The sequence below is a fragment of the Lissotriton helveticus genome, chromosome 8, assembly GCF_964261635.1.
Source record: "Lissotriton helveticus chromosome 8, aLisHel1.1, whole genome shotgun sequence".
Taxonomy (NCBI): Eukaryota; Metazoa; Chordata; class Amphibia; order Caudata; family Salamandridae; genus Lissotriton; species Lissotriton helveticus.
Genome location: NC_136069.1, coordinates 899970262 through 899995878, shown reverse-complemented (window position 1 = coordinate 899995878; position 25617 = coordinate 899970262). Strand labels below are relative to the sequence as shown.

The 25617-nt window shown below is 47.2% G+C and overlaps 1 protein-coding gene across 12 annotated transcripts in view; it reads right to left on the bottom strand.

The window, feature by feature from the left end:
• Positions 1 to 25617, bottom strand: part of MCF2L (MCF.2 cell line derived transforming sequence like) — a 1263355-nt gene that overhangs the window by 183554 nt on the left and 1054184 nt on the right. For all 12 annotated transcript variants that reach the window (XM_078657683.1, XM_078657685.1, XM_078657688.1 and 9 more), the window contains 4 exons: positions 6753 to 6869; positions 6105 to 6254; positions 5607 to 5731; positions 822 to 936 (listed from right to left, as the gene is read on the bottom strand). In XM_078657683.1, coding sequence (XP_078513809.1) covers positions 822 to 936; positions 5607 to 5731; positions 6105 to 6254; positions 6753 to 6869 — 507 coding nt within the window. The remainder of the gene's footprint in view (positions 1 to 821; positions 937 to 5606; positions 5732 to 6104; positions 6255 to 6752; positions 6870 to 25617) is intronic.

The window sequence follows — 25617 nt, the reverse complement described above, 5'->3', positions numbered from 1 at the left end:
ATCACTCAGCACCCCAGTCCTATAGGGAGGATACCGAGTAAAGTTTATGGGTAGGAGGGGGTCAGTCTAGCACTTTAGAATAATATCATCAGGAAAGGCTGTGGTGTAGCATGAGCAGGAATCCCCCTATTAAGAGGCAGTTCAGGGTGGCGCAAAAGCTGTTTTTTTTTAAGACATAGCTAATCACGTTACAGGTGCGAATACCATAAGTGGACTACGAGAGTGATGTCATGGGGTTTTCCTCAGGTGTGGTCTTCTGCTATGGACAAATTCAGAGTCCACTTGCCACATCATCTCTTTACCTTCCCAAGAAAATTGTGGCTACCTTCAGGTGACAAATACAGAGTAACCTGGTGCTACTATTAAACAGAAAGAATACACCAGCTAAGAAAGTGATACCGAGATGCCATGTTTGGCCTGGTTTTTGCAAACTGCAGTTTATTTGAAGGCCACAATGCATTTACAAATAGTAACCCAGAGATCCTTTTGATAGAGAGGCTCTGTCCTAAGACTATATTGGCAATCACTGAATGATTCATATAAATATGTAAATATGTGATAAACAGTAACTGGATCATCCATGTACTACTCAACCCCTTTTTAATCCATCAGGTCTTCCCTGAATGGCACGGACTGTACCATATTATTGCAATGGTCTAGTCTAGCATGTTAAGATATCGGGCGAATCATACGAAAAAAGAATTAGAGCAGTATTGTCATTACATGAAGCAACAGCATTGTTTTTTTGCCAGAAGAATTTGCTGTGAATACATCCTTGTAATTACAAGTTGATGACGTGCCACAACAGAAGCCGTTCTTACCTCGCGGAAGTTCTGTTCAAAGTTCCGTAGTTGTAGGCACTGAGCGAGTTTTTGCTCATGTTTAGACCAAAAGTCATCAAAGGCAGTTTCCGTTTCATTTAGTTGCCCCAAGAGCCTGTATGAACACGAAGAATGTCACATTGCGAACACGTAAATTAATATGAGCAGTTTTTTCATAGGCGCCGTCTACAATGTAAAAAGCATGCAGCAAAGGAAATTGCTTTCATTGTCAAAAGCTCGCTGATGAACACAGCCTCTCGTATTTTGCAACAAAAGTATCAAGTGCATGACCTCTATACATGTTTGCCGTTTTTAATTGTGCAAAAATACTATGATCCTGACAATCGATGATCAAATTACCTTTCAGTTTACACAGTTATTCACACTATTCTACCTAAAATGCACTATGGCACATATTCCAGAGCTATACCAATGCCCGTAAATACATCTGAGACAGTGTAATTGTCCAAACTACCTTACAATCATCTGGTTTTAAGAGGCCTCCTTCTTTCATTAGGGATTAGAACATTAGAAATCTATTTGTGGGTGAAACAAGAAGCACCCTGATTCATCATGACTGGTCTCAACTCTTGAGAGCAATTCAAATACTGTCCACAAATGTTACAAACCTAGGTATTTAGAGCCAGGCTGTCCTTATTTCTTTCTCTGAAATCACACTGCGGTAAGCAGTACCAAGCTGTACAGATCATGATTAAGCATGGGCGGATTTTGCGGATTCGCAATCCGCGAATTTGCGGATTGCGAAAATCCGCAAAATCCGCGAATTCTCGCGGATTTGCGTATTTTTTGGGGGGGGTGTGTTCGCACGGGTTTCTGCTAGTTCGCGAGGGTTTTGTACAATTTCGCAAATTGCGAACTTACTTGTCGGGTCGCCAGTTTTGCGAACTTGTTGTTTCTACGTGCCCAGCCTGTTTGCAAGGCTTTCTTCATCACTGCCACCCTCTGTCACCACTGGCACTCTCTTTGGTCACCCATGCCATCCTCTGGCTCACCCATGTCACCCTCTGTGTCATCACAGCACCCTCTGGTTCACCAGTGTACATTATTGGGGCAAAGCAAAGCACTGCCATCCTCTGTCAACACTGGCACTATGGTTCACCCATGCCACCCTCTGGCTGGTACACCCATGCCACCCTCGGTGTCATCACAGCACCCTCTGATTGACCAGTGAGTGTACATTATTGTGGCAAAGCCAAGCACACCTGCTAAGTGCTTTAAGTTTTGCAAACAACAACACCTGCCCTGCCCCAACTGACATTAATGAAGGCTGGCACCTGCTTGTCTGCTCCCTTTCCTTTTTGTTGCAATAACAGGATGCAATGGCATACTTGTAACTATTCTGTGACTGTCAGAGCAGGGTCACACAATAGTTGCAAGTAGGCAACCGGATTCTGGAGGGCCCCTTCAGGAAGCACTACAGGTAAATGGTTACAAATGATGAGCTCGAACTTTTGCACCTGCTCGTTGGTTTTGCTTTTGCAAAACTCGTTTTTCGGTAATTTCGCCCTATTCGCGAGGCGCGGCGTCGTGCGAGATTGTTGCTGCCCGCACCGCGGACCGCGAGCAGTGCGAACACAAGCAAAAAATCCGCTTCGCGCGGATTTGCGTATTTTTGCCACATCCGCGAGATTGCGGATTTACCGAAAATCCGAAAAATCCGCGAGCGTAACGGATTTTCCGCCCATGCTTAATCATGATGTTTATGAAGGAGCTCACCCTCTCACAATCTGATAAAAACTGGAAGGGTAAGTTAGTTATAGGACTCAGGTTTGAGCCCTCTAGATCAACCAAACTAGTCTGCTGGATGGCCTGACAGTAGCTGTGCGTGACAGATGGCATGCTTTGTTCATCCACTGCTTAAAAGTTACCAACGGCTACTTCCACAAATGGACCTTTTGTCAGAATACTTATAAAATGTTGTCGTTTTTCCTGGTTTACAACAAGGGCAAACATCTAAGCCTCGTATGTTACCATATAACACGCCCAAATACTACCAACCACCACTGTGTCGAATATACATGGTAAGAGTTCCAAACATCCAAAGGATAGCATGTTGGTGTAAGACAAAACCTTTAACACCATATATAAATAAGAAAATCAGACACAACTCCTAACAATAGGATTATCAAAATTGATCAAGAATGGGACTCAATGGCCATGATAGCAAAGGAAAGGGTCATACTGTGCTTCCCCTTCTAAACCTTCAGAATATCAAGGAATCTGTGAATTTTCTGCAGCCTTCTAAGAGAATTGTTACCAATAAAACATGGCTTAACTTAGGAATCTAGTCGTTTAAATGTCGGCATTGCATCACTGTCACAGGGCAATTCTGCAACTGTTGTTTTACCTGAAGCAAGAGCAGGACCTGAATTAAAAGATCAAGGTTAGTTTAAATAATTGCGCGAAATGCCATATTTACCAATTTGTAATCTGATCATCATTACGGCTATTTAAGGATGTTCCTTGTCCATCATCATTATCAAGATAAAATGTCACTGTTTGAGTGCCAGAACACTGTTATATGCTGGCACGCGCAGCTGCAGGGATGGAGGTGGTTAGAGGATGGGCTCATCGACTGGATTTCTTCTTATAAAATAAATTACTCTAGCAACCTTACCTGACTCTTCGTGGATTATATTTGCCGCTACAACAAACACCTTTCAGTTCAAGTGGTATCTGAATGCAGCTTTGAGAGAGTATGCCATTCCAATGTTCAGGAAAGGTTTCTCTATGATGGTGGGTCTTTTGAAAACTCAAATATTTAAATAGGTTTTATGAACTTGTACGCTGCACCCGTGCCTGAGGGTTTGTGCACCAGAGAACAGCATATTATAGTCTGCATACATCTTATGACAGTAATCATTCAGAACATGCCATAAAAAAAGGAAGGGAGGTATTCACCCCCTGAGATAAGAAACACTTCCATGTCTTTGTGGCCTTTCTGAATTCAAAGAGATTACACAGAAGTCAGATAGTCTCGAACAAGGTATTTCACAGCAGGACAGCTGGCAGGTCAATAGCCAAGCCCCCAAATGTGCCTTGCAGTTAAGAGATGCCTAAAGGAGGGTCCTAATGCAAAGACTGTAGCGGCTGGTAGGGGCAACCTTTGGACGGAATGATGGCCTACACCAGTACAAGCAAAGAGTACATACTCAGCTCTATGAAATTCACTGCACCCTCATATGCTAACCAATGCAGAGAGTGCAGAGCAGGCATGATATGGTCCAGTCAGGAGCATTTTAACAATATTTTTACAGCACAGTTCTGCATATGAGGAAGTCATTTGAATGGATTTAGGTGGCATGCCCTCAGAAGCATTATTACTGCAGTATGTTTTTCCAATTAATGCACATGCAGAGACTATTTGAAATGTATTATGATCCCATGTTCCTTATCACTATCATAGGTGCAAAACATGTCCCCATGAAAGTAGAACAGATGCAGGAGTTCCAGTGGGGAATATGTTCCTTTCAAATTGAGGCAATCGTTAAAAGCATGACATTAATTCTACTTGTTTTTCATCGCAAGGACCAGCTAGCTAATACTACTTAGAATAAGATTGAACCATCTAGCTGAATATTAGTAAAGCAACAGAGCTGTCTCCAGTGATGCTCAGGAGCATGTACAGTTATTGCAAACTGCAGATTTCGAAACCAGGTATGAGAATATAGCATCAAGTGCACACCCAAAAGCTTAAAGACAGAGAAGCAAAGCTAGGTACAAACAAAAGATTATACCATAGCAAAAGCTCAGAGGCACATTGATTACATATGGTGATGTAGACTGCCGAAATTGCATGTGCCATTCCTAAATAAATACAACTTAGAGAAAATGGACCAATGCTCAATTGAGGCATTGTGTGAGTGGGGAGAGAAGCCTCCGGTTTGCAATCAAAGAATGACCCTCTGTAGGCAGGTAGCATAGGTTTTATGATGACGTTTAATTGGAGATAATAGTCTATGTACAGGTCACAGATGTCATGTAAATGCTTTTCCAATGTCCCACCAGGAGCAGCCTCCTGCTGCTCAACCAGCTCTCTAACTGATCCCTCATGCGCACAATCATTCTGTGACATCACACACAGAGGCTAAGAAGGAGGTATCATGGCAACTAGAGCGAGAATGTATTTTACCTAATACAGAAAACAAGAGCTCCCCCTAATACAGGCCTATTTGAGTCTAAAATAACATTTTGCATCCTCGTGCAATGGCTTTTTCACTTCTGATAAGCCTCTTAATGTTTAATTAACTAAGACTATGACTGACTTGGAAATAATTAAATTGGTCCATTGATTCTGAAAATCCAAAAGTGCAGTTACTGGAGTAGAGCAGTAGAAGCCATTATAAATCATTACAGAAAAAAATATTAGTTTATCCAACTATGAATGTAACCCATGGGTGTTATATCTTTTTATGGACAAACTTAAAATCCACAAACCTGATTGTCTGAACACAATGTGGAATCTGCAACACTGTACCAACTTTCAAGGAAACACTGAAAATCATCCCTACTCAGGAAGAAAATAAATACCACGATTTGTGAAGACTATTTTTCTAAGACAGCTTATACTGAACCCGTTTTTCATTCTCTCCATTGTCCATTTTCAAAATGCACGTCATGTTGAAATGAGCATGTTTTGGAAAAACAAATACCAACATACATCCTATCCAGACACTCCCTTCATTTTCCGAATGGGTTTACACGGGTAAGGATATTCCTGGTGGGGCTGGGGTCAGTGTACTCATCCACTCTCTGTCACCTCACCTTTCCACAGTAGTCTGATTGTCACGCTGATCCTGGTTCATCTGGTACTCAGGATTTTTGATAACCGGCTCCCTGATGCATTCCAGAATTGCACGTCCCTGCTTTAGGGCTATCCTCAGATCCTCCTGCGGGAAGAAAAGTTCATTTAGCACAGATTGACACACTTTCCTATTTTTATCCATGTGCAGTACAAGCACTGCCAACGTGATCAGTGAGGGAAAAACAGCCATGACCCCCATCCTCAAGTAATTTACACATCGGAGCAAAACATACCCCCTCCAGTGTAATTATCATATCTTCAGAAACTGTAGGCTTTTCTCTTTCCTCCTAGGGGAATACGTATAGCTGAAATACCAACTGCTGTCTAGAGGTACTACCTACATTTTAAAGCCATTTGTGACTTACAGTCATTAGAGGGAACTCGGGGACTTTGTAAAGGACAGACTATTTTTGTGGTATAAGTACACACCAAGCGCACCATCATCCACGCGCAAATACCTTCATGCCGTCTTTCTTGTCAGTGTGCACTGCGAGAAGCGAGCTGGTTGATTGCACGTCATTTGGCAGTTCAGTTTCAGCCAGTTCTGTCCCAAAGGACTGCAGCATTTGAGCAGTTTGCTTCACCATCAGAGCAAAGGTTTCGATTGCCTTTCAAATACATAGACACAAAAATGGCTCAGTATGATAATTGCACAACCAAACAAATATACAGTAGGTAAACAGTTGCAGAAGCTCACCCAGAAAGAATAGATGGGGGAAGATCCTATCCTCAGAAGATGTGTACAAATGCATTTGCTATTTGGCAACAGTCAATACAACATTCTTGTCTACATGTCTCCTCCCATTGATCAATTCTTCCATTGGTCAGGGTGGATATACAACGTAATAAATAAACGGGCACTCCCTACTGGAATGTCTTTCCTCTGTCTGCCTGTTAACAAAACTCAGTTTACCACACAGATCCCCTGCCGATACACAGTATATATACCACGCCTCAAGTAATTGCTTTTGCTTCGATCCTTGCATGACTTGGGTCCACAGAGACAAACTCGTCATTCCAGCTGAGAGAACTGCATCTGCGTGAATTATAATCAGGCTGGAGCAAGCTAGAGCACACGTATGGTTATTGTGAAGGAAACCACATACCGTTCGATGGGACAGCCAGCGCGGGTGGCAGTAATCCAGAGTGCCCCCGAGATCTTGCGTCAATTGTGTTTTCTCGATGTAACTTTGTAGTTCTGTTGCTGAGCTCAGCATTATGATCTGCAAAAACAAATCAGGATGAATTAAGTGATACGGTTTGGTCTCTGCTTCTCTCACAAGAGTTTCTCATAAGGGTGTACCGCAAGTACAGGGATGACACCAACAAAAGGCTGCCACATGACACTGTGTCAGATGTTTCCAATCTAGAGATTCCATTGTATACCATTGTTTTTGTGTGTATTAGCCGATTTAGTTCAGCTGGAATGAAGCAAGACAACAGCTACCAGAATGTATTTGCCATTAAAGAAAATAGTGTTCCTGATGACATGGAGTCATTTGGTAACCTTACACCAGCAAGGAGTACAGGAAGTGGCTGAGGCCGTTTTTACACTCATCTTCCATTCCAGGCAAGTCAGAGAACCAGTGGGCCGAAATGACTGGCACAGACACGGTGTTTCACTGAATGGCTGTGGAAGAGAAAGGCCACGACACAGAAGGCATCATCCACAATAGGGGATTACCAATACACTGCTCTTTTGTCATGGTTCTGAAGCATAGGTGTATTTTAGTCTCTACTGAGTAAGTCACTGGCTTGGTGAGGGAGAACTATGAGGTGGGGAGAACATGTAATAATGTATCCCTAAATCAGTCGAGGAGCCCTGAAGGCAATGGTGCAGTTATACGAGAATTATATATCACATGAGATCCATTGAGGTGTGTGAATCAATGGAAAACGAAAACTGAGAAACCACAGCGGAGGAAACTAAATAATGGTAAACTGCCCTTGCAAGTTCATGAAGTGATGGGCCAGTGCAGCATATTGGCACTGATAATAGGCACATTTTTGTGTTCCAGAGACAAATGCTCAGTATTTCTTCCATGAGAAGGAAAATCTTTGCCACTTGAAGGCAAGAGATATTCCTACCGATTTTCTTTACTTAGTGTAGTTAAGGAGGTCCTGAATTTGTGCGTTTTTGTACTCGGATTTCTGTGACCTTTTTGTGTTCGGGCTTCAGGCCAACCCATGTCACATGCCTTAATGAAAAGGCTTTAATAATTACAAGAATGAAGGAAAAGTCACAATATCACCATGCACTGTTCAAGGTGGAATTGCATTTTATTAGATACTGTTTAGGGATCATGGAGTTATTTTTCATCAATTTCATCTGTAAAACCCTTCCTTTCTCCAGAACGTCTTTTCTTCAGGTATATGGGGTCCACTGAAGTATCTAAGTGTGGGTGTGGATGTGGATTTGCCACACTTTACATATTCTGCTACAAACTCTATACATTTTAACGTAAACATTTTGCTTCTAGCTTAAATGGTTCAATCGTTACTTACAAATGAGTCACATGGGGTGCAAAGTAGGGGCAGGTACTTTGCAAAACGAGACTGGTCACCTTTTAGGTGTTGATTGGTGCATTCCGATATTAAAGGTGTACCAGAGATGTGAAATCTTGAACAGAAATTATTAATGCATCCAAAAGTTGGACTAGGGAATGGCATTTGTCAGCACCATGAAAAGAAGCCCTTATTTATTTAAATGTGACTGAAAGAGAATTGAAATATAGATCTCTTCTGTGCCTTTAAAATGTTTTGTCAAGTTTCCCATTCAAATACATGTTACACCAAAGAAACTGTTCTTAAAACAGCAGTTATTCCCATTGGTAGTTTTGCAGTGTCTCCTTGTTTTTTTTAAAAATAAAGGACATTTCTCCCCACTCCTTTTATGTCTCACTGTGATTTATATGCCCATCTGCAGAGACGTGGCTGAGGCGATGAATGAGGGAGCAGGGAGCACCTTTGCAGGTGCTGAGACAAGGGAATTCGCATTCAGAAGTCATTCTAGGACGTTGAGAAACACGAAGTGCACTCTGAAAAAGCTGGGAATGCAAACTCATACTTGAGTCGAGATTCTCTTAAGGGGGAGCATCACAGAGATAAGGCTGGTGTACTAAGGCCCGATAAGACGGATCCTATGAACTGGTTGGCTAAAGAGAGATACAACACCTTCGAGAATAGCGCTAAAGGTCCCTGGTGGACTACAGTATCCCACTTACTATGTAGTAATTTCTGGTAAGGAAGCTTCACTATATAGTTTTCATAAGGTATACTAAGTACCTGTGATCAGTGCCTGGTGTCTCACAGTAACGTGGCAAGGAATCCTTGGGCCCCTTTGCCTGCTGTTGGCAAGTAAAACACAGCATTGCCACTGCACCTCCTGCAAAAATTGTAGCTTGGCCCTGGCGTCTCATTGTAAGAACGAGGGTTTAACCTGGGATAGGTTAAAAACTAAATCCAACCAATGGAACAGGAAAAAAGATGGGGAAAAGTGGGCTCAGGGTCTGGTGACAAAAGGAGGGATTCTAAGTAGGAAAACAAGCTGCTTATTCTTGCCTAGCTCATCTTTGTATTTTCCTTCTCGCCCACACCTTTTGGTTCCTAGTTCCTCTCTTTTTTGCATCTATTCACCATCTTATACTTGTTAGGAGGATTTCTTTTCTTTATGCATACCTCGGATTTAAACAAAATCAAGCTTGTGGCTTACACAAAATTAAGTGTGGGTAGTTACATGTTGAACAAGTTACTTACCTTTGATAATTATATATCTGTAAGAAACACTAGTTAGTGATAGATTCCTTACCTCAGAATTACCCCCAGGCATCAGAATGGATTCGGAAAGTTTTCGTCAACAGTACCCATGCGCGTCGGAATGTGGTGTCGTGCGGCTCCGCGTCCGTCGTTGGCGTCGTGGTCGCAGAGATGGCGTCGCGGCAGCTACTTAGATGCCACCCTCGCGCGCTGACATCAGTTCTGTACACGACTTTCCGTAGCAGAAACGCAGAGCCATGCAAGATACTGACCACTGGTGCATTGAAACTAGGGCCCTGAAAGGGGTGACCTTAACCCTAGAAATTAGTTTGCAGAACGGGGAGGATGGGTGGGGCGGTAAGGAATCTATTACTAACTAAGTTTCTTAGAGATATATCGTTACCGAAGGTAAGTAACTTGTTCATCTGAAAGAAACACGTAGTGATAGATTCCTTACATTAGAATAGATACCCCAGCAATACCAACCCCGGTGGTGGGTCTGTGAACCAAGATCACACCAGGAAGTCCTGGAGAAGAGAACGGCCAAATAAGCCATCTCTCCTGACTTGGCTGTCTAGGCAATAGTGCTTAGTAAAAGTGTGCAACGAGGACTACGTAGCTGCCTGACAGATGTCTTGTAAGGGGACACTACGACCCAATACCGTAGTGGCAGCCGTCACCCTGGTGGAATGGGCACGCAGCACCACCGGAGGCTCCTTCTTCGCCAGACAATAGCAGGCTTAGATACACAAGACGATCCATCGGGAGATAGTCCACTTGTGTACAGCCCGACCTTTCTTGGCGCCTACATAGCCAAAAAAGAGCTGGTCATCCACCCGGAAATGTTGTGTGCGATTAAGATAAAATGAAAGCGCACATTTTGGGACCAGACAGTGGAGCCTCTCTTCCACTCTGGAAGGGTGTGGAGATGGAAAGAAGGTGGGAAAAGCGATGATCTGCCCGATGTGAAAGGCAGTGACAACCTTTGGCAGAAAGATGGACGTGTCCGGAGCACAACCTTGTCAGGATGGACAGACATAAAAGGAGGTTTACGAGCAAGAGACTGGAGCTCACTCACTCTCCTAGCGGAGGTGATGGCAACCAGGAAAGCAGTCTTCAGAGCTAACTAATGAAGAGGACAGTTGTGAGGAGACTCAAAGGGAGTGCACATCAAGAATGTAAGAACCAGGTTCAAATCCTACTGTGGCATTACAAAGGGAACAGGTGGGAAAAGAGGAGTAATGCCTTTGAGGAATCTATTTACAACAGGGGACTTGAAAAGAGAGGGCTGGTCAGGGAGCCTGAGAAAGGCCAAAATAGCAGAAAGGTAGACCTTAATAGTGCCCAGAGCAGAGAACCTGCTGGGCCAAAGAAAGAAGGATCAAAAGAATGTCAGAAAGGGGGGCAGAAAGGGGATCCACAGCCTTTGCTGTGCACCACGCCACAAATTTGTTCCCCTTGCAGGCTTTTACTGATTTAGTGGAGGGACGCCTGGCTGCCAGAATGACATCACAGACTTCAGGAGGCAAGTCAAACGGAATCAACTGTCGCCGCTCAATCTCCACACATGTAGGTGGAGGCTGGACAGGTTCGGGTGGAGGACCGTCCCTTGCTGCTGCGACTGAAGACCCTCCTGAAGCCTGATCGGAGGATCCATGCTCGTACTGAGAAGCTCATGATACCAAACTCTTTGAGCCCAGTCAGGTGCCACAAGAATGACTTGAGCCCGGTCGCGCCTGATCTTCTTCAGCACTCTGGGTATAAGTGGTATAGGCGGAAAGGCATACAATGGACCGCAGCTCCACTCGCAACGAAAAGCGTCGCCGAGAGAGTGCCGCCTTGGAAATTTCAATGCGCAGAACAGATGACATTGCACGTTCTCTTTGATGGCAAATAGATCTAACCAAAACTCTCCCTACTGTTGAAAGAGACCTTGCACCACCTTCGAGTCAAGACGCCATTCGTGATCCATCAGGCACCGGCGGCTGAGTTAGTCTGCCCTGGCGTTCAAGGAACCTGCCAGGTGTTGAACCATCAAAGAAATGCCTTGACACGGGGCACATGGGCACGGGCTCTCTCGCGCATTCTCGCGAGATTTCGCCCTGTTCAAGCCTACTTGAGGCAGCGAGAGACGGCTGGTCAGCCTGGAGAAGGCGACCAATTGACACCGACCTCGCTAGCGCTAGGAGCGCTTTTCACCTGCTTCGCCTGCTTTTCTATTTTTAGACATCCCGTTTTGTATTTGTTTTAATTTATGTTTATTGACCCTGTTTTTAGCCGCAGCAACCCCCCTGGCCTTATCCCTGCACCATAAAATCCCCTCTGGGGACCACCACCACTGCCTTTGGCGGGTCCGGGATCACGGGGCACCGGGGACGAACTTGAGCGCCATTTTGGAGTGGGCACGGGCTCTCTCGCGCATTCTCGCGAGATTTCGCCCTGTTCAAGCCTACTTGAGGCAGCGAGAGACGGCTGGTCAGCCTGGAGAAGGCGACCAATTGACACCGACCTCGCTAGCGCTAGGAGCGCTTTTCACCTGCTTCGCCTGCTTTTCTATTTTTAGACATCCCGTTTTGTATTTGTTTTAATTTATGTTTATTGACCCTGTTTTTAGCCGCAGCAACCCCCCTGGCCTTATCCCTGCACCATAAAATCCCCTCTGGGGACCACCACCACTGCCTTTGGCGGGTCCGGGATCACGGGGCACCGGGGACGAACTTGAGCGCCATTTTGGAGTGGGCACGGGCTCTCTCGCGCATTCTCGCGAGATTTCGCCCTGTTCAAGCCTACTTGAGCCCTCTATAGGTCGCGCAGCGGTGACGCGCAGCGGTGGCGCCTTCCCTGCGCCGGAGTCGTGCCAGAGTCCTGCCCGTCTGCGCCCGTCCGCGTCTCGGTCGCGGCGAGGTAGGACTCTGTCACACTCTTTTATTCTTGTTGTGCACATTACTATATTTTATTGTTTCAGGGATGATTGTTTACGGCTTAGCTGAGCTGTTCGCGTTGCGTCCCCCCTCTCCGCTGTGCCCTTGTTTACCTCCGGGCCGGCGGGCTTTGAGGAAAGGGTGTCTGATCTGTGGCTGGCGGCCAGTTGTTCCATCGGAATTATCAACACCACCCCCCTCCCAATACTGCCAATGCGCTCTTTTGAACACCAGGTCGCTTGGTAGGCATTCCACGGAGATCTGGGATTTGCTCGCTAACTCTCAACTGTCTTGTCTGTTTCTAACAGAGACATGGCTCGGGGAAGGCTCAGGGCCGGATGTGGCTAAAGCACTACCCCCGAACTACACCATCTTCAGAAATGATAGAGTTGAGGGGAGAGGAGGAGGTGTAGCGCTTATTGTGAAAAAGGACCTAATCTGTTCCTCTTTTGTGATAGACAATATATCTGGGTGTGAAGCCATTGGCTTCAAGCTGTCACTTTCACCTTCTCAGACATGTACCGGACTGCTTGTCTACAGACCACCTGGTCCGATTGGTACCTTTTTTGAAGATCTACAAGCCGCGCTCTCCATTCCTTGTATGCGCTCGGCGCACTGTCTTCTGCTAGGGGACTTTAATTTTCATATGGATCTAGCAATGGATCCAAATGCTGTTAGAATCCATGATGTTGCGGCATTGCTTGGTCTTGTCCCTTATATTAAGAGCCCCACCCACAATAAAGGGCATATTCTGGATCAAATCTTCTCTACCAAACTGATTGAAGTATCATTTCCACTCCCAGTGTTGTGGTCTGATCATTTTTTGTTAAATTTTAAAATTCCTTTTTATACGGCCACAGGGCAGAGAGGACAGAGTAACGGGTTTCGAAAATCCAGAGCCTTCCACCGTATTTCGGTGGAAGCAATGACTGAAGCTCTCCGTCTTCATCCTTGCAAGCTCACTGATGATCTGGAGGCAGACCTGGTGATGGTGCAAAAGTGGCTAACGGATAGACTTGATGATTTGGCCCCTATGAAGACTGTTAATTCAGCCCGTTACTTGGCTTCTGCTCCATGGTTTACCTCCTCATTAAGATTAATTCGCCAAGAGTGTAAAAAAACTGAAAGGCTCTGGCGAAGAAAATATGACCCTGAGGATAAACAAAGATATAAAGATATGATTAAAACGTATCATAAACAGATTGCCGAGAGCAAGCAAAGCTACCTGGAGCATAGAATAGATGAAGCCACTAATACTAGTAAGGAGCTTTTTAAAATAGTTAGGGAGTTCACCTCACCGGCTGCCTGCTCCTCTGCCCACTCACATTCCGAAGAGTGGATAAAACAGCTTGCAGTCTTTTTTGCTAAAAAAATTAAGACTATTCAGGAGTCTTTTCCAGCTGTAGACCCCACATTGCCAGTATATAGCTCTACTTTTACCTCCTTGAGTGAGGATACTATGCCCTTCCTTTCGACATTCCCTCAAATGTCCTGTTTGACCTCGTTTGATCTCTTATCTCGACTGCAGTCAGGTTCGCCTATGGACCCCTGCCCGGCTAAATTCTTGGGCAGAGTAGCTGCAGCTGTAAATAGTTTGCTGAACCCTCTGATGAACATGTCTTTGTCTACAGGAGTGGTTCCCTTAGCATGGAAGCATGCACTGATTTTGCCCCTAATCAAAAAGCCAAATTTAGATCCCTTGACGCATGCTAATTACAGACCGATATCCCTTCTCCCTGCTCTAGCCAAGGTTGTTGAAAAACACGTGCAGCTCTCGATTACCAACTACATCGAGAGCAACAACCTTCTTCATGACACACAGTCGGGGTTTCGTGCTAATTACAGTACAGAGACAGCCCTTCTGGAGGTCACTGAAGCTATCAGGGAGACGCTCGATCTTGGAGGTAAGGCTGTACTAGTCATGCTGGATTTGTCGGCGGCTTTCGACACCGTCCCGCATGACGGTCTCCTTTTAAGACTCCAGGAGATCGGGTTTCGCGGGACGGTGTTGGACTGGTTTAGATCTTTTTTATCTGACCGCCGACAGGTGATCTGGGCACCACCGTTCTCCGCTGAAATGCCGTCGCTAGGGGTGGGGGTTCCTCAAGGATCCATTCTGAGCCCCATCCTTTTTAATATCTACATGGCCCCTCTGGCGGCGGTGGCGGAGGCTTATGGTGCCCAGGTCATATCCTACGCTGATGACACCCAGCTCCTGTTTACTTGCAGGAAGGGAGAGGCATTTGATGGGGCTAAAATCAGGGACTGCCTTGACACTGTTTTTTCATGGTTTCAACAACACAGCCTTAAATGCAACTCAGACAAGTCTGAGTTGCTCTTTTTTGGCTGTGCTCCGGATCCATGTTGGAAATCTTGGTGGCCTCGAGACATGTTTCCTCCAGACGCGGTGTCAACGCAGGCCAAAAATCTGGGTGTGATCTGTGACGTTGATCTGTCATTTAGATCCCAGATCAATGTATTATCAGGGAAATGTTTTAGCATTCTGCGGATGCTCAGGAAATTTTTGCCGCTGCTGTCACTGCAATATAAGAAAATTGTGGTGCAGGCATTAGTTGGATCACGTTTCGACTATGCTAATGCACTTTATGCGGGCCTGCCGAAGTATTTGGTGGCAAGATTGCAGATAGTCCAAAATTCTGCTGCAAGGGCAATTTTTGGCCTTCCACGCAGAGCTAGAGCCTCTGGTTTACTCAAAGAGTTACATTGGCTACCGATTTTCAAAAGAGTCATTTTTAAAACTTTGACTCTGGCATTTAAAGCCCTGCATTCTGTAGGCCCTTTGTACATTAGGAAGAGACTGGCCTTTTATGTCCCAAAGAGGGTGTTGCGTTCAGCTTCATCTGCCACGATTGTGGTCCCTTCTTTTAAACGCGCTCGGATGGGTGGTCGGTCCTTCCGCTATCTAGCGGCCCTCCATTGGAATGGGCTTCCGATCTCTTTGCGGAAAGCCAACAGTCTCCTGATGTTTAGAAAAGAACTAAAGACGTGGCTCTTTTCTGCATGATCATCACGACTTCTGAGCTGCGGGCTGGATTGACTGATCTCTGATCTCTTTGCTAAAGCGCCGGGACACCCGCTTGGGTAGCCGTGCGCTATAAAAGAGTGGGCACATAACATAACATAACATAACGTTCCAGCCATGTCCAGAGGCGCAGAACCTCCTAACATAGGGTACACGACCCCACCCCGCTCTGTTTGTTGCAATACCACATGGCGGTGTTGTCTGTTAACACCTGCACCACCAACCCCTTGACTGAGGGAAGGAATGCCATCAGTGCAAGAAAGGTTGATATGGAGCCGGGACTCCGCCGGAGACCAGAGGCCCCTGATCTCCGCCTCTCCCATGTGGCTGCCCCATCCCAGGAGGGACACATCCGTCACCACTGTGGTCTCCGGTTGGGGAAGGGAGAGGGATCTGCTGCTGACCCAATGTTGATTCAAGAGCCACCACTGCAATGTTTGTGCGGTGCCCTCCAAGATCTGGACGTAGTCGGACAGGTTCCCCTGATGCTGCGCCCACTTGAACTTCAGGTCCTAATGCAGAGCCTGCTTATGCCATCTGGCATGGTTGGTGAGCAGGATGCAGGAGGCCATGAGGCCCAGCAGCCTCAAGGTCGACCTGACTGAAACCCGGGACAAGGGCTGAAAGATTGAAATCGTTGCTCGAATGTCCCAGACTCGCTGTTCGGTAGGATAGACCCGAAAGTGCACCATGTCCAGAATCGCTCCGATGAAGAGGAGCTTCTGAGAGAGGATCAGGTGTGACTTCGGCACGTAGATGGAGAACCCCAGCAAATGCAGGAGGTCGGATGTAGTCTGGAGGTGGGAGACGACTGTTTGGGGAGAGCCCGCCTTCCACAACCAGTCGTCGAGATAGGGGAAGACTGAAACCCCTGATCTGCTCAGATGAGCTGCGACCACCGCCATCACTTTCGTGAACACCCCAGGGGTGCTTGGAAGGCCAAAGGGGAGCACGGTGAATTGAAAATGCTCCTGCCCTACCATGAATCGCAGGTAACACCAGTTGGCCGGCAGGACACGGATATGAAAAAAGGCTTCCTGCAGGTCCAACACTACCAACCAGTCTTGCGGTTTGAGGGCAGACAAGACCTGAGCAAGTGTGAGCATCTTGAACTTCTCCTTCCGGAGGAAGCGATTGACATTCCGAAGGTCCAAGATAGGATGCAGGCCTTTGCCCTTCATTGGAACCAAGAAGTAGTGGGAGTAACAACCACGACCTACTTCTGGTGTTGGAACGCGCTCGATGGCCGCCTTGGCCAAGAGGGCCATAACTTCCTACTGGAGAAGTGTCAAGTGATCCCCAGACATGCGATGATACTGTGGTGGCATGGCTGGAGGGGTAGACTCAAAGGGGAGGCAATAGCCCCTTCGGACCAGTTGCAGAACCCACCAGTCCGATGTGATGGTTGGCCAGTGGTGGAGGTGATGGCAAATCCTGCCACCCACTGGCGTCTGGTGGGCCTGAAACACCGGACTAGGAAGGTTTGGAGGCAGTGACTGCAGGGGGGTGTTGGACTGACCTGCACGCTGGCCCATGACCCACCTCTGCGGGTCCCACGTCCACGGCTGTGCTGAGACTGTTGCTGAGCATGCCTGTGGCTTTGAAACGAACATGCTTGGGTGCCCCTTCCTTGGCCATGAAAGGAGCGAAAAGCAGAAGCGGAAGGAGTGCGTGTAACCGAAAGTCCTAAGGACTTGGCCATAGCCCGCGAGTCCTTAAAACGTTCCAACGCGCAGTCTGCTTTATCCCCGAACAGGCGAGTGCCATCAAAGGGAATGTCCATTAACGTGTTCTGGACATACCCAGAAAAGCCAGTCATCCTCAGCCAGGCATGCCGGCGTAGCGCCACTGTCGTCCTGCCCAGTAAGTCAGCAGTGTCACGACCACAACGGATGGTGAACTAGGCCGTGTCTCTCCCCTCAGCAATCGCTTGGGAAAGAATTGTCCGAGCCTCCACCGGACACTGAGGTAGCACTTGCGCAACCGTATCCCACACAGAATGGGAGTAACGGCCCAAGAGACATGCGGTGTTCACAGACCGCAGGTTTGAACTGGCAGAAGAGAAAATCTTCTTCCCAAATTGCTCCAGTTTCTCGGATTCCCTGTCCGGAGGTGCGGAAGGGAATGCGCTTGGGGATGCAGAGGCTTGAACAACCAAGCTCTCAGGGTGGGGTGTTGGGAGAGGAAAACGGGGTTCCCTGGGGCCGGGCGATGGCGTAGGGCCATGTTTTTGTCGACAGGAGCCCCTGTGTTGGGCCTGGACCAGGTGCCAAAAAGAACATCTAAGAGTGCGTTGTTAAAGAGCAGCAGTGGCTCGGCAGTAGCAGAAGCTGGCCGAAGCACCTCTGTCAGGAGATTAGACCTGATGGCCACAGTAGGGAGTTTGAGGTGGACAGCCTCGGCTGCCCTACGCAACACCATAGAATATGATTTATCCTCCTCCGTAGCCACGGTAGAAGGAGACAGTGCCCCAGGTTCCGGAGCATAATCCTGGTCACCTGCATCCCCCGGATCCTCATACCAGTCCGGGTCTAACTCGCATTGGACCGCAAGAGGGTCCTCAGACCCCTCCCAGTCCTCCCCGTCCTCCGTAGCCTGTGGAACAGGTGGAACATACGGAGGTGGGTGGACAAAGGGAAATAAATTCCCAAATGGGGTCGGAATCGGTGTCGGTTGACACCCTTCCGGCACCTGTCCCACGCCAGGAAGGGAGCCAGGGACAGCAACGGCCGGGTTTGCGTCCGGCGACGTCAAAGCCGGTGGAGGGCGCACAGGGCCAACCGACATGGAAGGGGATCCAGGCCTGGATCCATGGGGGTCCCTCGGCGTCGACGACATTGGGTCCGGAGCCGGCAATGTCGAAGAACGAGGGACCCCCAGCCAGGCCCGCGAGCCCGAAGGCGCACCGGCGGGGGTCGGACAGTCTAAAGACACGTGCCATGGCTGACAGGAACTCCTGCAGCTGGGCCGGAGTCGCCGATGGACCCGGAAAGGGTGGGTAGGCCATCGGCAACTGCATAGGCTCTGCCCGGAGCTGCTGGGGCGGCACCACCTGCCCCCTTAGCCGTTTCGCGCGACCAGCTAGGGGAAGGCAAAGAGCGACAACGCTTCTTCGACTTTTTATGCTTTGCCTTACCTGACTCCGAGTGCAAAGACTTGGAGTGATGGTGATGACTTCGCACCCGGTCCTTCGACGTCCCTCTGGACCAGGACCGTGAAAGGCGCGGAACCGACTCCCGGGCCTCCAGCCACTTTCAGGACCGCTCCCGCAAAGTTTTCGGAGCCATGGCCCGGCAGTGGGGGCACGACTCAGAGTCGTGGTCGCGCCCCAGGCAGTAGAGACACTCACGGTGCAGGTTAGTCTCCGACATCATGCGGGGACGGGCCGCGCAAAACTTAAAACAGGGCATATGCACCTGTAGATTAATATATATATACTTTAAAACAGAGACAAAAGTCACAAAAAACTCAGTCAAAAAATGACTGGGGGTACCGCTCTTTCCAGATCTGCGCTTGCTGGCGTGGAAAAAGAAAAAACTGATGTCAGCCCGCGTGGGCGCATCTAACTAGCTACAGCGAAGTCATCTCGGCGACTACGACGCCAGCGACGTACACGGAGCCGTACGACTAAGCCTACTGACACGCAGGGGTACTGCTGTTGAAAAAACTTTCCGGATCCAGTCTGATGCCTGGGGATATTCTAATGTAAGGAATCTATCACTAATGTGTCTCTTTCAGATAGTGGACGATACGCCCAGAGGGCGATCTCTACAGAAAAATCCTTGACCCAAATGTAGTAATGCTTAATGATTTACACTCAATTCGAAGTCGTTCGGCTTGTTTTTTTGCTCATTCTCCAGTGTGTGCACCAGTATGCATTATTGCGATATGTATGACTTCTTTATTAGGCCTGCTGATAATGTGCTGCATGTCAGCCACATTTTTCCCTCCCATGAATTTGCCTTCTACCCACTTCATCACCTCCTGGATTGAGGGCCGCCATACCAAAGCCGTTAGGTCAAGATGGTACCTTGCTGTCAAATTGCTCTGGAGTTGCTTTATACCAGTACCAATAGTCAGACCACTGGAGCTACCCAAGAATGTTCATAGGTTCACTGTTCTAAAGAAGCAAAGATCCAGACACAAGTATTCTCCTATTGTTGGCTGTCCGAGTGTCGAAGGTGGTAAAGGGGCCAAGAGAAACAACCACAAGAATATTACATCATGCCAGAACTCCAGCCATAAGTGAGAAAGAATAATTCTCACAGATCCAGGAAAACAATACAATAGACAACAAGCAATAATGTGTCCAGCAAGAAGCAAGCACTTAGGTTAATTGCACAGCCACCGCAATGAGCACAGTCATCAATCCTTTTTCACAATCAGTAATTCCCCCCTTTATCTTTAGATGAAAAGCAAGACTTTGACATTCCAGAAAAAAAGTTCATGAATCTTGAATGAAGCCCTTGTTACTTTGTTTGTTTGGCTTGGATGCAATGCCAGAGTTCTATCAAGAAAGTGCAAGCTGTTGGGACTCCCTAACCTGAATATCTGGTTGACAGCTTGAGTACTTTGTGGATTTCCAAGGCAGAGGAAGTCATACTCAGCAGGATGGGATGGCGCAATTCCAAAATCCTTTTGAGATACTTAGTTCAAACTGGCCCTACAGGAGCTCCAAGTAACCATAAGATCCAGAAATATAGGTCTTGGAAAAGGTCATTAAGCGGGAGGGGGCAAAGTCCAACCCTCTACACTGGGGCTTCCCAAGTACTTTCCTCATGGTGCATTGACCACCTCCCTGCCCCACATCATGTCTGCAGAAAGGGAGGGAGCTAATGCTGTGGCACCACCTACGTCATGTGGCCTCTCTAAATGTAGCTGCCATCTCCCTGCAGTCGCTTATGCATCAGGCATGCAGCTGCAAAGAGATTATGCATTCAGGACAACCCTGGACTTGATGGGCTCCATCTTGCCTTTGACATCAGATAAGGGGATAGGTTGCACCCAAACTTCTAAGAAATGGAGGTCTGCTACCATCTCATTTCTTAGGGTCTTGTGTGCGCCTGTTGTTTGTACACTAGATTGCAGACCTCCATACCGGAACAGTGCCCCTTTGGTTGTTTAGCTCAAGCTGAAAACCTTCCACAGAGAAAATTGAATGCGGTATATGAACAGGCACACAAAAATAACAAGACAGTTATGAAACGAGCAACTTAATATTATTATGAAACCAATTTAGTTACAATGAACAATAATTAGTTACCAAAATGACAAATAAAGGAATTAAATTTGATGTAGGAGTCAGCAGTTATAAAAAGATTAGCAATAGGATGCTCTTTAAAGCAAAAAACAGGCTGTTCAAGAAAAACTCAAAAGAACGTGTTGCCTGTGGTTCTCAACCATGGCTACTAGGGGCCGCAGTGTGTTAATTTATGGCTAAGAAATTAAGAATCACCAGACCGCCCCCTTGAGGAAGTTGTTGAACAAGGGAAATGCTCTTATTGAACAGTTAATTATTGAAATAATCTCTAGATCTTCAGCAATGCCTCTATTTACAACAGTCTGTGATATTCAGTTCCAAAGGACCCCATGATGTAAGGTCCTCTGTAGAATGATTACCTTTTGGTTTGCTCTGCAACAGTGAGAACTGAATCAATACCAAAATAATTCTTCAAACCCTTAACAAATCGTGGACGTTACATATGGGCTAGGTGAACAAACCCCCCAGTTGTCAGTTTTTATCCAGGCATAGGATGCAGTCTGCATCGTCAGGACCTTTCACACTCTAGCAGTCTCATGTGAAAAGGTGCAGGTATCTTTTTTTTTTACTTCTATAATTTTTTATTGAAGATTATATTTACATGGAGCATTACATATACATGGGAAGAAGAAAAAAAAACGCCCCAGGGGTGGGGGGGGTGGTGGGGGGTGTTCAGTCTTCTTGGGATTAGTCCATTTGTTCGCATCTCCCCTCGTTGTTGGTCCGTTTGGTTTTCTCCGTCCCCCCTCATTTTTCGATGATTGTCTCTGTTTCATCCCCATCCCCGCCCGTAGCAGAAAAAGAGAGAGTGGGAGAGTGAGAAGCGCAGGATCGTTTACAGGTCTTGTGGTGTTTCTACTACCGGATGAGCGATATGCATGTGGTGATTGTCGGGTTGTGTACCTGGCTGTGCTGTCTATGGGGGTTTATGCGAGGAAAGTTAGTTGTCTAGAGACTCCCACATGTTTGATTGTCTGTGCGTCTTCGGTGTGTGTTTCGCCGTTATAGTGTCCGCCCCCCTCAGGAAGGTGACCCAGTTGAACCAGGCTCTGAACGTGGCTTTCCCTGTGTCCTTCCAGTTGTACAGTACCGTTTTGACCGCTGCTGTCAGTAGCAGGTCAATCAGGTCTCTGTCTTCTTTGGCTGTGATTGAGGGAGCCATGAACCCTATTGCTAGGCTGTGAAAGTCTAGTTGTAGTGCGGCCCCTGTGATGTCGTTTATCAGTGTGCCAATTTTGTTCCAGAACTTCCTGACCTTGGTGCAGTGAAAGATAAGGTGTGCCAGATCCCCCGTTTGTTTGTTGCAGTTCCAGCAGGAATCGCTCTCGCGGATTCCTATGGAGGCTAGGCGGGCGGGGGTCCAGTATGCATTGTGTATCAGCCAGAATTTGGTCTGGTCTAGGGTTGTCGTTACTTTATTTCTTGACGTGGATCTCCAGATGTCAGCCTTCTCTTCTTCGCACAGCTCCCTTCCCGCTAGTGTTCCCGAGTAGGACATGACTTTATTGTTGAGTTTGGTGGATTTGGGGCTCAGGGCTTTGTAGAGGTGTGCTACTTGGTGCCCTAGTCTGTTGTGGTTCGTGGCGTATTGTAGGATTGACGGTGTCTGTCTATTCAAGTCTGCCTTCCCTATTGCTACCTTGATCTTTAGGAAGTTGTACAGTTCTATGGTGTCCATTTTGTGTTTTTCTTTGAACGTGTCAAAAGTGGTGTATGTGCCCTGCTTTTGAAGTTGGCTTACTGTGGAGATGCCGTGTCTGTACCATGAGTGCATGTCCAGTGTTTTGTCTCTGTACTTGATTCTGGGGTTGTGCCATATGGACTCCAGCTGGGTTTTCTTTATACTTGTACCTAGTAGTCTGTCAATACTTAGGAGGGCTTTCCTGGTGTTTCTTAAAATGGGGTTGTGTTTGATTGCAGGGTGCCGGGTTGCTGTCAGAAGTGCGACGGGTTCCATACCGCCCAGTAGTCCTCTTTCTAGCGTGAGCCAGGCCGGGGTATAGTCTTGTTTGGGGGTGAGCCAGTATAGTCCCTGTTTTGCTATGCACGCTGTGTGAAATGTTTTGAAATTTGTTATGTTGAGGCCCCCTAGGTCTTTTGTTAATCTTAGTTTCTGTAAGCTAATTCTGGGTTTCTTCCCCTTCCATAGAAAGGTGTTGAGCAATTTATCCAATTTTTTGTGGAAGTCCTCCGTGTTAACCAGCGGCAGCATGTTGAGCATGTAGTTCACTATTGGTGTGAGCATCATCTTGACCGTCTCCACCCTTCCCCACCATGTGGTGAATTTGGGTGACCATCCTTCTACTCTTTCCTTGATCTTACGTAGTATGGCTTGTTCGTTCTGGTCTAGTGTGGACCTGAGGTCCCTCTCAAAAAGGAGGCCTAGGTATTTGATGGGTTTTTTCTGCCATGTCAGCCCCGATGTACCTAGTACCGTCTTTGTGGTGTGGACGTTTAGGAGTTTGCATTCTGATTTTTCCCTATTTAGCTTCTATCCCGAGACCTGTGCATATTGTTCTATGGTGTCCATCAGGGCTTGATTGGTTTCTCAGGATTTTCAGTGATGATTAGCACATCGTCCGCATAGGCCGCCAGTTTGAAAGTTTCCCCCTCCACTGGTATCTCCGCTATGTCTGTGTTGGTTCTTATCATGTTTAGCAGTGGTTCTATCGCTAGGAGGAACAGGCTGGAGATAGTGGGCACCCTTGTCGCGTTCCTCGTTCTAGGCGGAGTGGGTCAGATGTCCCTCCGTTGACTACTACTCGCGCTTTGGGTTCGTTGTAAAGGGCCAGGACCATCTTCCTGTAGTTGGGGCCTAGCCCAAAATTTTGCATGCACTGATCTAGGAACGGCCAGGACACTCTATCAAATGCCTTCTCTGCATCCAGGGCTATCATCACTGCCGCATTGCCGCTTTTGGAGGAGTGGTTTAATATGTGGCATAGCAGCCTTGTGTTGTCGTGGGGCATGCGGTTTTTAGGATAGCCTACTTGCGAGCAGTGTATGAGCTTGGGTAGGTGTGCGTTGAGCCTGGTTGCAAGGATTTTAGCGTAGATTTTACAATCTACATTTATAAGTGAGATTGGTCTATAGTTTTTGGCCTGCTGTGTATCTTTGCCTTCTTTTGGTATAACTATTATGTTGGCCTCTGCCATTGATGGTGTCATGCGCCCATTCTGGACGCAGTTCGCGAAGACCTCTGTCATTGTGGGCTTGAGTATGTGGAGATACTGTTTGTAGAACCCAGCTGTGAAGCCGTCTGGCCCTGGCGCTTTGTTGTCTTTGAGACTGGCTGTGGCTCTCCCTACCTCGTCCCCTGTGATTTGTAAATCGAGCACCTCCCGCTCTGTGTCTGTTAGAGTTGGTGTAGATATTCGTTCTAGGAGTTCCTTGCCTCCGTCGTCTCTTAGGGTGGTGTCTTTTTTATAGAGTTGTTCATAGAAGTCTTTGAACACCCTAAGTATCTCCTTGTTTGTGGTCTGGGATTTGTTATTTTCGTCCTTGACGGCTGCTATTGAGTGTTGTCTCTGCTTGCACTTGAGGTAGGATGCGAGATTTTTCCCTGCCCTGTTTGCTGTGCATAGGTTGATGGCTTTATACTTGTTTATCCAGGTTCCCGCTCTCTCACTAAGGATTCTGTTCAGCTCATATTTCCGTTTGGTTAAGGTTGTGAGGGTGTTCTTATCCTCCCGGTTCCCTATGTGCCCTGTCTCTAAGTGTTTGATTTCTCTTTCTAGGTCTACAATCTTTTTGTTCCTCTCTCTATTCAGCCTGCCCTTGATGGCGGGTATTGTCCCCCTAATTGTGGCTTTTAGGGCGTCCCAGAGTGAGTTCCTGTCTGTTCCCGAAGTGTCATTAATTGCGAGGTATTCTTTTATTGCTGTCTATATTTCTGCCTTTGCTGTCGTGTTCCTAAGCAGGGAGTCATCGAACCTCCATCTGCGTGTTGGCTTCTCGTTGTGTTTCCCAGATAGCACTAGGCTAATGTGTGAGTGGTCTGAAATGGTTTGTAGCCCTATCTCCGTGTGGTCGATGAGGTGGGTGTGTGTGTCTGATATCAGGATGTAGTCTATTCTGCTGTAGGAGTTGTGGGGGTTTGAGTAAAACGTGTATTCCCTGCCATCCGGGTTTTGGAGCCGCCACGGGTCCTTGAGATCTAGTTTGATGCAAAGGTTCCCTAGGATATTGCCCTTTTGTGATGTTTGGCTCGGTCTGTGCGGATGCCTATCGATGGCTGGGTCCAGGACCTGGTTCATGTCCCCTGCTACCACTAGAAGATCTCCCTGTGGTATTGTGTTTAGTTGTTCTCCCACTCTGTCCCAGAAGGGCCTGTCATCAGTGTTAGGGCCGTAGATGTTGGCCACGTGTACTGCTTCTTCTCCTCTCGTCAGACTGGTCACCAGCATTCTGCCCTCCGTGTCCGCCTGTGAGCTACCCAGTACTAACTTTGATTTCTTGCTTACTATTGTTACAACCCCGTTCTTTTTGTTCTGTGCGGGTGATCCTATTACTTCGCTTATCCAGCTGGCTTTGAGTCGCCCTATGTCCTCTGCTTCTAGCCTTGTTTCTTGTAGTACATATATGTCGCTTTTTAGTTTCGCCAGGTAATCTTAGACTTTCCTTCTCTTCACCGGGTGATTTAGACCCTTTACGTTCAGGGACACTATCTTGATATCAGTGGTGAGTTGGGATTGGTTGTTGTATGTCATTTGCTATGTTGTGCATCTGGCATTGTGTCTGGCCTTGTTCTGTGTGCCTCCTTGTCCTGGGCCCTCTCCTTTCCCTCGTTTGTGTGTAGTTGTCTGTTCTCTCTCCTGCGCTGACCTCTCCTGATATAACGTGTAGATGATAGATGGATAGAAAGATAGAAAGAAAGAAGTAGAGTTACCTCATGTATGTGCTCCCCGCGCCCTCCTCCCCCTCTCGTGCCCCCCCTCCCTTCCCTCCCCCTCCTTACTTGCTGAGTGGGTGTGCGACGACAAAGTCCCTTT